This window comes from Nerophis lumbriciformis, linkage group LG22 (assembly GCF_033978685.3).
Source record: "Nerophis lumbriciformis linkage group LG22, RoL_Nlum_v2.1, whole genome shotgun sequence".
Classification (NCBI taxonomy): domain Eukaryota; kingdom Metazoa; phylum Chordata; class Actinopteri; order Syngnathiformes; family Syngnathidae; genus Nerophis; species Nerophis lumbriciformis.
Window position 1 is genome coordinate 19,426,829 of NC_084569.2, and position 12,401 is coordinate 19,439,229.

Sequence of the window (12,401 nt, forward strand, 5' to 3'; positions counted from 1 at the left end):
TGGGTTCTCTGTAAGAACTAAACTTTTTTCCACTCTGCGCTGCGGTGGCGTCTTTTGTACTCCTTGATTTGACACAGCTGACTATTTACCGGGCTCGCGCACCAGCAGATGAGACGGGAGCGCGCCCCGCTATACCTGCGTGTGAACGTAAATAGATTGGCTCTGATCATATAAGCCGACTGGCCAAACTAATGCCGAATTATATACATTACCCGGGGTTGCCTAGGTGAATAGGGGTGCGGATATGCTCTACGATAAAACACAATTTTATTAAGTAGGGTTTGGCTGGTTGCCAAGCCGTCGCAGTTGCGAGCTCGCGCATCAGCTGACGAGACAGCTGTTTGCCGCTACACATACATACATACATACATATACTGTATATACAGTATATATACAGTATATACTGTTAGTGATTAATCCCAAACTGTTCCCACAATGTTGGGAGAATGGATTTGTCCAAAATGTTTTGGTATCCTGGAGCATTTCACTGGAACTAAGTGGCCAAGTCCAACTCCTGAAAAACAACCCCACACCATAATTCCTCCTCCACCGAATTTCACACTCGGCACAATGCAGTCCGAAATGTACTGTTCTCCTGGCAACCCAGACTCGTCCATCAGATTTCTAGAAGGAAAAGCTTGATTCATCACTCCAGAAAACGCGACGTGCTTTACACCACTGCATCCGACGCTTTGCATTGGACTTGGTGATGTATGGCTTAGATTTAGCTGATCGGCCATGGAAACCCATTCCATGAAGCTCTCTGCGTACTGTACGTGGGCTAATTGGAAGGTCACATGAAGTTTGGAGCTCTGTAGCAACTGACTGTGCAGAAAGTGGGGCAACCTTTTTGCACTATGCACTGACCCCTCTCTGTCAGTTTATATGGCCTACCACTTCGTGGCTGAGTTGCTGCTGTTCCCAAACTCTTTCATTTTCTTACAATAAAGCCGACAGTTGACTTTGGAATATTTAGGAGCGAGGACATTTCACGACTGGATTTGTTGCACAGGTGGCATCCTATGACAGTTCCACGCTGGAAATCACTGAGAGCGGCCCATTCTTTCACAAATGTTTGTAGAAACAGTCTCCATGCCTAAGTACTTGATTTTATACACCTGTGACCAAGTGATTAGGTCACCTGATTCTGATCATTTGGATGGGTGGCCAAATACTTTTGGCAATATAGTGTACGTGCACACACAAATAAAAATTGACCGAAAAACATAGACTGACATTTATGTGAATGTTTAAAAGAGAAGAACGACAATCATAAACCAGCTGAATGTGATCCATATGTGTACTCGTTTCACCCAATGTGCTAATATTCAAACACGTCAGTCAGAATTTATTGCAAATATGCTAAGATTCAAACTCGTTTTTCTTTCTTTCTAGTGATCCTTCAATGTCAAAGTCGTCTGGGTGTTTTTTTTCGTGTTTTGCGGAGTACCGTACCAACATCTGCAAGTTCCTCCTCCGTCCTATGTCAGTGAGGGCATTGTGTCTGCACTTGTCAGTCTCATTATTATGTTCTGTCTGGCGGGCGGGCCTGGCTGGTGGTCTTGATGTGAACTTGATGCTCACCAAGTCATGCGGCCGCCTGTGATGTGAGGAGCGTCAAGGGGCTTGTGTTGAATCTTTGCAAGCCACTTGTCAGCGCCTCTAATGAAAGTGGCGCTTTCCCCCCACCCCCTCGGTGGCCTCTTTTTCATTAGCGGGGTCAGAGGCCGTCGCCTAAGGCTGAACCTAAACGGATAGACGGGTGAGAAAGATGGGGAGGGGGTAAACATTTGGTAGCTAAAGAGCGGACATTGTTAGATCAAACGTTTTGCACAAATATTGAACATGAAAACCCATGAATCAAAGACATTAAGTGTTGTCTATTATGTCCGTGGAAACACAGATGTGGTCCAAAAAGGGTAAAGCCGCCATCCCTTTCTTCTTCCCCGTCACCCCCGGCCTCTTGCACATGAAAGGGGGCCGCACAGGGCCTAAGGATGGCCAGTGGGGCGTGTGCTATGCGAGGGCCCCAGGCCCAGACACAACACAACACACACAACTCCACAGGCCTCCACAGCTGGGCTGGAATGTGACCCGCTTCAGATTTTAAGGCCAGACGGGGCCCATTTGGTGTGTGTGTGAAAATAAAAGACATCAACCTCAGACAGACCAAATTGCCCTCTATCGGGGATATTCAAATAAATTGTTTTGGGGACCCACATAGCTAGAAAGGTAAAGAACGGGGCGTCGGACTTCTTCCGTTACTATTAGTCATATTTTGTATAGCCCGGAGAACCAGCGTCCTCTACAGTAGACATTTCATTTTACCGTATTTTTCGGACTATAAATCGCAGTTTTTTTCATAGTTTGGCCGGGGGTGCGACTTATACTCAGGAGCGACTTATGTGTGAAATTATTAACACATTACTGTAAAATATCAAATAATATTATTTAGCTCATTCACGTAAGAGACTAGACGTATAAGATTTCATGGGATTTAGCGATTAGGAGTGACAGATTGTTTGGTAAACGTATAGCATGTTCTATATGTTATAGTTATTTGAATGACTCTTACCATAATATGTTACGTTAACATACCAGGCACATTCTCAGTTGGTTATTTATGCCTCATATAACGTACACTTATTCAGCCTGTTGTTCACTATTCTTTATTTATTTTAAATTGCCTTTCAAATGTCTATTCTTGGTGCTGGGTTTTATCAAATAAATTTACCCAAAAAATGCGACTTATACTCCAGTGTGACTTGTGTTTTTTTCCTTCTTTATTATGTATTTTCGGCCAGTGCGACTTATACTCCGGAGCGACTTATACTCCAAAAAATACGGTATTCTACTTATTTTTGTCAGGGCTACAGGAGTACTCTGCTGGTTTTTTTTGGCAAAAAAAAAATTCAGAAAATGCTGTAAAAATGTGTCTCTTACAAGATGAATAGCCCAAATGATAAAAAAAAAAGAAGAAGAGAGGACCTAAAATGGAGCTTTGAGGAACACCACTAGTAAACCTAAAGATGTTAAACAAATGACTCCTGAGTGCACTTGAAGAAAACAAGCTGCAACAACACCTTAGTTACTAGTGTTGTCCCGATACCAATATTTTGGTACTGGTACCAAAATTATTTCGATACTTTTCGGTGCTTTTCTAAATAAAGGGGCTTTATTTTAACAAAAAAACTTAGGGTACATTAAACATATGTTTCTTGTTGCAAGTTTGTCCTTAAATAAAATACACACATATAAGACAACTTGTCTATTATTAGTAAATAAGCAAAAAAAAGGCTCCTAATTTAGCTGCTGACATATGCAGTAACATATTGTGTCATTTTCCATTCTATTATTTTGTCAAAATTATTAAGGACAAGTGGTAGAAAATTAATTATTAATCTACTTGTTCATTTACTGTTAATATCTGCTTACTTTCTCTTTTAACATGTTCTATCTACACTTCTGTTAAAATGTAATAATCACTTATTCTTCTGTTGTTTGGATACTTTACATTAGTTGTGGACGATATCACAAATTTGGTTATCAATCCGATACCAAGTAGTTACAGGATCATACATTGGTCATATTCAAAGTCCTCATGTGTCCAGGGACATATTTCCTGAGTTTATAAACATAAATGTGGAGGGGGGGCGTGGTCTGCGGGCCTGCCGCGGAGCGGGGTGTGTAAGGACCAGCCTCAAAGTCAGCGGCAGTTGAGTAGATTGCCCAGCTGGGGCTTGTTATCTAGTCACCTGTCGCCCTAATTAGCAGCAGCCGGAACGAGACACGTTGTTGGGAGTTGGAGAGAGAGAGACACATGCACAGAGCCAGAAGGCAGAGACACGTCGGACTGAAAAGTATATACTGCTGAAAAGCAAACGAGACTTGTGCATGTCAATAAAAGACTGGCTCAAACCTGTACACCGGGCTCACGAAAGATCTATTGGACTCAGGAGAACCCTCACAGCAGAGAGACTTTCACAATTTAAAAAAAACTAAAGAAGATTTTGTGATGCCAAAAAATATTGACATAATCATAGTAGTATCGACTAGATATGCTCCTGTACTTGGTATCATTAAAGTGGATATCAGGTGTAGATCCACCAATGGTGTTTGTTTACATTGTGACGCCGGTGAGCTATGGTGTGTAGAAGCATGTTTAATTATTCCTTAAACTTACTTTATTGATGCACGTTTCAGAGGCGGTATAGTACCGAACATAATTCATTAGTATCGCGGTACTATACTAATACTAGTATACCATACAACTCTATTAGTTACATTACAAAAAACATTTTGTAAAAAGTAGAGGACTTAAAGGGGTGCCCTGAGGACCGCCTCAGTTATGTAAATCACAAGTCTGGACTCCAAGTGTTCTATGTTTGCTCGCAAGGTTAAAGCTTCGAGTGGTCCAAGTTCCCCTATACTACAGGAGCACTCTAGTGTTTTTTTTTAGGAATTTTCAGCAAAAAAGTTTATCTCCCAAGTTTTGACCTGAACTCGAGGACCGGTATGATGTCATTCCCGGGCCGCCAGTTGAATAACCCTGGTCTATATGATCAACTTTAGCAGGGACAACCATCACAAATCTCCTATAAATCATCTTTATTTGTTCATTATTGTTCCATATGGACACTAATACATCACAGTTAACATAGAAATATATTTTTTAGATGCATAGCTGTACGTACTGCATACACTGCTCTATAAGACATAAGAGACAAATAAATACCGAGTAGTTGATGTACACAATCCTGTAGAGTAAATGATTCCATAATGAAAGGAATCAAAGAGCTTATGGTTTCTGGTAGACATTCAAAACAAAGTACTATTTGGGGTTCAACCAAAAAAATCTAAGAGAAAAATACACCTCAGAAGTCAAACAGAACTTCGAAGCTGAGCATCTGCAAAGGGGTGTCCCATTACAACGTTGCCACTTCAGATACCCCTACTGATATTGGAGCCTTGAGTGTTGGCCGAAATCAATCGAATACGATATCAGCGCCAATCCTATTTCATGCTTTTATTATTTTGTAGTGTGAAATGTTAAACAATAGGTATGACAAACACTAATCTTATGATGGTAGTTGTTTTTGGCGACACCTGGTGGTCACAATAATTCATTAAGCCAATGATGCATTAAACTGAATGATGCGAAAACGTTGATTGTTAGTAAACACTTTCTACTTTGTATGTATAATTTCCAAATATAATTATTTGGCACATGTTTATATTGACATATGTCCTGTTTTAAACTGCAATATTGTTGAATTATGGACACTTATTATGAATGTCTAGCTTGTGCGCTATTGTATGCTTAGCTGTTGTGTAGCTGCCAGCTCCTAGTAGCTTATAGCCAACCAAGTTTACCTTTTATAAATTACTTTCCGAAACTCGTGAGTTTATCGGAGGACATTTAGCTGTTGACTGGCTGTTCAGCTTTGCACAAGTAATGTCTAGCATGTGTGCTATTGTATGCTTAGCTGCTGTGTAGCTGCTAGCTCCTAGTAGCTTATAGCCAACCATGTTTACCTTTTATAAAAGACTTCCCTAAACGTGTGAGTTTACCAGAGGACATTTAGCTGTTGACTGGCTGTCCAGCTTTGCACAAATAATGTCTAGCATGTGTGCTATTGTATGCTTAGCTGTTGTGTAGCTGCTAGCTCCTAGTAGCTTATAGCAACCCATGTTTACCTTTTATAAAATACTTCCCTAAACTTGTGAGTTTACCAGAGGACATTTAGCTGTTGGCTGATTGTCCAGCTTTGCACAAGTAATGTCTAGCTTATGTGCTATTATATGCTTAGCTGCTGTGTAGCTGATAGCTCCTAGTAGCTTATAGTTAACCATGTTTACCTTTTATAAAAAACTTCCCTAAACTTGTGAGTTTACCGGAGGACATTTAGCTGTTGACTGGCTGTCCAGCTTTGCACAAGTAATCTCTAGCTTGTGTGCTATTGTATGCTTAGCTGTTGTGTAGCTGCTAGCTAATAGTATCTTATAGCCAACCATGTTTACCTTTTATAAAAGACTTCCCTAAACTTGTGAGTTTACCGGAGGACATTTAGCTGTTGACTGGCTGTCCAGCTTTGCACAAGTAATCTCTAGCTTGTGTGCTATTGTATGCTTAGCTGTTGTGTAGCTGCTAGCTAATAGTATCTTATAGCCAACCATGTTTACCTTTTATAAAAGACTTCCCTAAACTTGTGAGTTTACCAGAGGACATTTAGCTGTTGACTGGTTGTCCAGCTTTGCACATGTCTAGCTTGTGTACTATTGTATGCTTAGCTGTTGTGTAGCTGCTAGTTCCTAGTAGCTTACAGCCAACCATGTTTACCTTTTATAAAAGACTTCCCTAAACATGTGAGTTTACCAGAGGACATTTAGCTGTTGGTTGGTTGTCCAGCTTTGCACAAGTAATCTCTAGCTTGTATGCTATTGCATGCTTAGCTGTTGTGTAGCTGCTAGCTCCTAGTAGGTTATAGCCAACCATGTTTACCTTTTATAAATTACTTCCCTAAACTTGTGAGTTTACCGGAGGACATTCAGCTGTTGACTGGTTGTCCAGCTTTGCACAAGTAAACAAACACGCTGCAGGATTGCTGTATCGGAGATTCTAGATGCAAGCCGATATCATCCGTTATTTATTTTTGTTGTTGTTGCTAATATCAGAGCGATATTCAATATCAATATCGGATCGGTACACCCCTAGATGAAAGTAGCATTTTTTTTTTGTATAGCTATTTTGCAGTATAGATAACATCTATTTATGCTGCTTTGGCAGTTAGAATATTAAACAGTTACATTACAATTTGCATAGTTAATAGATGATATAATGGGGAAACAAATTAATTGACTCAACATTATGTCTAACGGGGGAAAAAAACATTTTAAAATGAGAACAACTTGGAAGCAAGATGCTAACTTTTATTGAGTGAACCCGAACATTATTTTGTATAGGGGCTGTCAAATTTAACGAGTTAACTCGTTAGTGATTAATCCCAAAACATTACTGCATAGTCATGTGTAAATGCAGATTAATCAGGCAATTTATCTTGCCTTGAATTTGCATTTGTGTCAAAATATTAGTAATTTTTAAAGTTAATTTAAGTGATGTAAGCAAGTAATTTAGTTAAGTACAAATAATCACAATTTAAAAGTGCGATTAATCTGATTTTAAATGATATATCATTTGCCAGGACTATTTTAAATGGCTTTAAAGTGTCGGAAATATGATCGGTTTTCGATCTTTATCTCCCCCACCCCACGTTTAACAGTTAACTTGAAGCAAAAGTTACCCAAAAGTTGTATAAAACTCAGAAATAATCCCCAATAATCTGCGTTATTACTACATATATTTTGCAAGATTTCAACCAACCTTCTGACAGTTAAATCAAAAAGATTAACTCTTTTAGTCAGCATTTATTCTGTTTTTTGAGGTACCTACTTCCTCCAAAGGATTCATAAGGAGAACAGAACTGAAAAACTCGCCGTCTCATAGTTATAACAAGCATATTGAAGAAGAAAGCTGCTAAAGCTTGCACATAACTGAAGTAGCTTTGGAAAAAAAAAACAAGTTTCTTTATCTTTCTCAAGCTGTTGCACATCATACTTTTGTTAATCCCTGATTTTAGATGGTAACTTTTAAAGAGGGATATCATCCACAATCTTTATGTTAAGTTAAAGTACCACTGATAGTCACACGCACACTAGGTGTGGTGAAATTACCCTCTGCATGTAACCCATCCCCTTGTTCCACCCCCTGGGAGGTGAGGGGAGCAGTGAGCAGCAGCGGTGGCCGTGCTCGGGAATCAGTTTGGCGAGTTCACCCCCAATTCCAACCTTTGATGCTGAGTGCCAAGCAGGGTGAGACGGGAAAACACACCGTTCTCTTTTATATTTGTTCTTAATAGTGAAAAACTGCTAATACAAAGTGGCTAATGGGGAGTCATCTACTGCGCCTAAAGGTGTAACGGTACACAAAAATTTTGGTTCGGTACGTACCTCGGTTTAGAGGTCACGGTTCGGTTAATTTTCGGTACAGTAAGAAAACAACAAAATATAAATTTTTTGTTTTTTATTTGCAACATCTTCCACCAAAAATATTTTTCTTAGTGGAATATTTGATGTGAAGTAATCGGAACCTTGGGTAGGTCAATAATTCATAATAACATTGATTTTGATTCAATATTATGTTTTGAGCAATGATAGTTTGAAAGAAAAAAAAATTAGTCAACATTGCAACTTTGTCTAAATTACATTTAACCTTTAAGCTTTTTTATTTCACTTTTGTTTTGTTTTTGTTTATTTTAATAGTATTTTTAGAATGTGCCGCGGGCCTTTAAAATATTAGCTGTGGGCCGCAAATGGCCTCCGGGGCACACTTTTTGACACCCCTGCTATAGATAATAAAAAATATAATCTGATAAATCTATGGATAAAAAGCAGAGCCTGGCGACGCATGCGCGTTTATCATAACTCTCTCGCTCTCTCTGTCTCTGCCCCTCCCTCAAGAATGCTGCCGTGCGCACAATTTGTTTTGTTTTGAACCCCTTCTTAACCCTTAACATACATTGTTAATACACGCAACCCTAACTCAAAATGCCGGACATTTGAGGCATTTAAGAAACTCCGCCCTGACTGCCCCGCAAAAGAGGACATGTCCGGTGAAAAGAGGACGTATGGTCAGTCTATCGTAGCCCGGTCGTTGCTAGCATGCCGTGTGTTGTGCCTCGGTGTGCATTGTTTACACAACGTGTGTTACGCTACTTAATATGTCTATGTGGAAACTCGTTCGGTACACCTCCGCACCGAACCGAAACCCCCGTACCGAAACGGTTCAATACAAATACACGTACCGTTACACCCTTAACTGCGCCTATAAAAACATCCACCAAAAACGCTCATTTTACATGCTGTGAGCTACATATTAACCAAGTTATAGCAACTCTGGTATTGTAAGAGCTAACACAGAGGAACTACTTTTCTGGCGTAGTGACACAGTGCTCCTCTGACCACAATCTTGTAGACAGCTATTGGCTACTAGCTAGCTTGATTTGCTAATAACATTAGTTGCAATCCGCCATAAAATAAAGGAGTATTAGCGGCTGCAGTGAGAGTCAACATTGTAAGTCACTGTTATATGTTCTTATTCAAAACGTTTATCAATAGTGCTACATGATAACGCTTCAAGGCTAACAATAGTGCTACATGATAATGCTTGACGGCGCCTACGGTCTGCCACTAGTGGTATAGCGAACTCAAAAAGTGCTCTCTATGTTTTTGTCGCGGATAGCTACTGTTGCTATGTGTCTGTGAAAGTCATGTGTTATGCTTAAAATGACCGAAATACTGTAAATATTACATGTAATCATGAATGTGCCTGTGTGTACAGCGTGTGTATACAAGGGTGTTGGAGGTTTTCTAGAGGGCTTTATAGGTGGAATAGATCGTATCTGAATGAACTGTATTGTTAGCCGCCTCTTACTAGAATTGTTTTACTATTTAGAATTTGCTGCGGATAGCTACTGTTGCTATGTGTCTGTGAAAGTCATGTGTTATGGTTATGCTTAAAATGACCGAAATACTGTAAATATTACATGTAATCATGAATGTGCCTGTGTGTACGGCGTGTGTATACAAGGGAGTTGGAGGTTTTCTAGAGGGCTTTATAGGTGGAATAGATCGTATCTGAATTAACTTTATTGTTAGCTACTTCTCTTTGTTTTTCTGTTTTTAATGTCTATTTTCTGCTGGATTTACTCTCTATTTTATGCTGCAGCTGTCACATATACTGTATTGTACATGGTAATTGTTATATATTGTATATATGATATAGACATAATATAATATATCAGTATATATAATATACTATACATATATTATGTAAATATTACGTATATATGTTATATTTCATATCGCTATATTTAGTCTATTTATACCTGCATTGTCCTTTCCTCCCTTACACTTTCCATCATTGTAACTGAGCTACTGTGTGGAACAATTTCCCTTGTGGATCATTAAAGTTTGTCTAAGTCTAAGTCTAAGTCTAAGTCAGCCGCCTCTTACTAGAATTTTACTATTTAGAACACACATAAAAGAGAAAGAGAGGTGTGTTCTTGTCTGACATAGAGATTGTGGATTTTTTTTTAAAAGTGCAGTTCTGACTGGTGGACTTGTCTGTACAATTGATAAAGATTGGTAACAATTAATAGTCTCCCTACTGAGTGCCGGGGAACTCTTTAAAGAAACCGCAGCTTTTCTTGTGGGCAACCTCGCGAAGTTTCCTGACCTTACGTGCGCCGGTGGAGCTAACGAAGCTGTCTGGCTGCAAGACCGCCATCCCATTGTGAACTTCGCCCATGATGATGAGCGGGTTCTCGGCCACGGTGATATTGGGGCAGGGACAGTTCCAGTCCATGTTTAGCAGTGTCACCTCCAAGGGTTCTTTCCCAAAGAACTTGAGACCCATCTTCTCGTCCTTCAGGATCTCCTCCACCGTCACCAGAGCGTGACCGGACTCTTGCTCCTCGGTCAGCTCCGTGACCCGTCCCAGGATGACGAAGTCACTCTTGCAGAAGCTTGTCACCATTTTCCCCCGAGGCTTGCAGGCCTTGCAATTGTGGTTCCTGGGAAAGGGGCACATTCCTTCGCAGGCCTCTTTGGACTCGAAGTTGTTCTCGTTGCCGCCGCATCCGCCATAGACAAAGGACTGGCACTTTTTGAGGGCGTTGCTGTAGGCCCAGCGCTGCTCGTAGGCCTTGCATGGGCCTTGGAGACTTGGTAGGCTGCAAGGAGCCGCCAGCTCTCCTCCACACGATAGCATGCAGACATCGTAGGAGTCGAAGTGGTTCCGGTTCTTATTGCACTGGCTGTAGGTGAAGGTGAAGCAGTTGTTCCTGCTCGATTCGTAGTACCAGCTCATGCTCTCTTCGCCGCAGTTGTCCGTGTCTGGACCTTTCAAGCACTCCGCAGGTGGGAAGGGCAGATGAGTGTTATTGCCCCCTCCGTCCTTCCCCTTAGCCTCTCTCATGATCACCGCTAAAGGAAAGTGCGACGACACACTTCCTCCCACGTTTTTAGCCGTGCACGTATAGATCCCAGCATCCTGGAGCTGCGAGTTGTATATGACCAGCTGGCCGATGTTGGTGACCACGACGTTCCCCCGCACGTGGTTCGGTCTCATGATCACGTTGTCTTTGCCCTTCAGTTGTTTCTCCCAGGTGATTTCCGGAGGAGGCTTCCCGGTGACCTCGCACAGGAAGCTGGCCGTCTCGCCCACAAAAACAGCCTGCTGGGTGGGGCCGCTGTGGATAGTGGGAGGGTGGATGTCAGCTGGCAGGGTGGTCTGTAGAGCCGTGGTTGGATGGAGGGTGGTTTCCGCAGGAATTGGACTGGTGTTTGGCCAGGTCAGGTGGTACCTGTAGGTAGGTGGAGTAGGAACAGAGTTAATCAGAGCTTCAAACCAACAGTATGTTCTCTGATAACCTTCAGACACATTTCAATAGTTTCCATTCAGGTTGTCTCGCTACCAGAATTACAGGAGCTGATACAGATCTCGATACATTTCTACGATTCTCGACACTTTTAATTATGAAAAAAGACAAAAAAACTAGGGCTGTCATTGTGAATGCATTAACTATGAGTTATTTTAACAGCGCTAATTGTTTTTTTACACACAAGTAGCGCACATGCGTCCTGACTCCTTTTTGACCCTCGGTCCATTCCGTAGTTTGGGGATACATAAATGCATTCAGTTACTACTGGGCCACGAGCCCGAAGATAGCAAGCAGAAATGCACAAAGAAAAGGGTACATTACGGAAATTTCAGATCCAAAGCCATGGCAAGTCGTTCTCCTGACAAAACAAGACCATTTTATATTCAATTGCCGTGAGAAGAAGTCATTGGAGCGAACGCCTGCTTGGGCTCTTTGCCGCTTGTGGAGAGAAGGAGCTTCGCGTTCGTGTTCACAATACAGTTGAGTGCATCAATAACAAAACATGTTCAGTTCAGTTCAGTTTCAGTTTATTTCGAACCTGCATACGAAAATGTAGATTTTTACTCTAACTGCTTTAGTAAAATGGAATAAAAGCCTTTAGAGAGAAAGTCTAGAGTCACTTTTTAATCGGAGACTTTGGTCAAAACATGTCAAGACATCTCTTGTCATACCAATCACACCCTTCCGGCTTCACAATAATAGCGCTATGTGTCACATCCGGTCTAACTGCCATAACAGACTGAAAAACGGTCATACATTCCGATCATGCTTCGTCACAGACATTTGTAATGTAATCTGTGATATTTTTACTTACATAAATGTTTTCTGGCAGAGTGATATCAAGTATTTTACAACATGTTCTGATTTACAGTAATCAATTACAGAATGTTTAGCAAGCTG

General features: G+C 40.9%; 1 protein-coding gene across 2 annotated transcripts in view; it reads right to left on the reverse strand.

The window, feature by feature from the left end:
• Window positions 1-8,588: 8,588 nt before the first annotated feature.
• The window catches only part of wfikkn2a (info WAP, follistatin/kazal, immunoglobulin, kunitz and netrin domain containing 2a), a 28,198-nt gene continuing 24,385 nt past the window's right edge, over window positions 8,589-12,401 (reverse strand). Inside the window, exons 3-4 of one of the 2 annotated variants that reach the window (XM_061973390.1) lie at window positions 10,255-11,423; window positions 8,589-8,781 (exon numbers count right to left, since the gene is read on the reverse strand). In XM_061973390.1, coding sequence (XP_061829374.1) covers window positions 8,750-8,781; window positions 10,255-11,423 — 1,201 coding nt within the window. In that variant the 3' untranslated portion in view covers window positions 8,589-8,749. Of the gene's footprint in view, window positions 8,782-10,222; window positions 11,424-12,401 lie in introns of those variants that run through there. The other variant, XM_061973389.1, reaches the window with a different exon arrangement.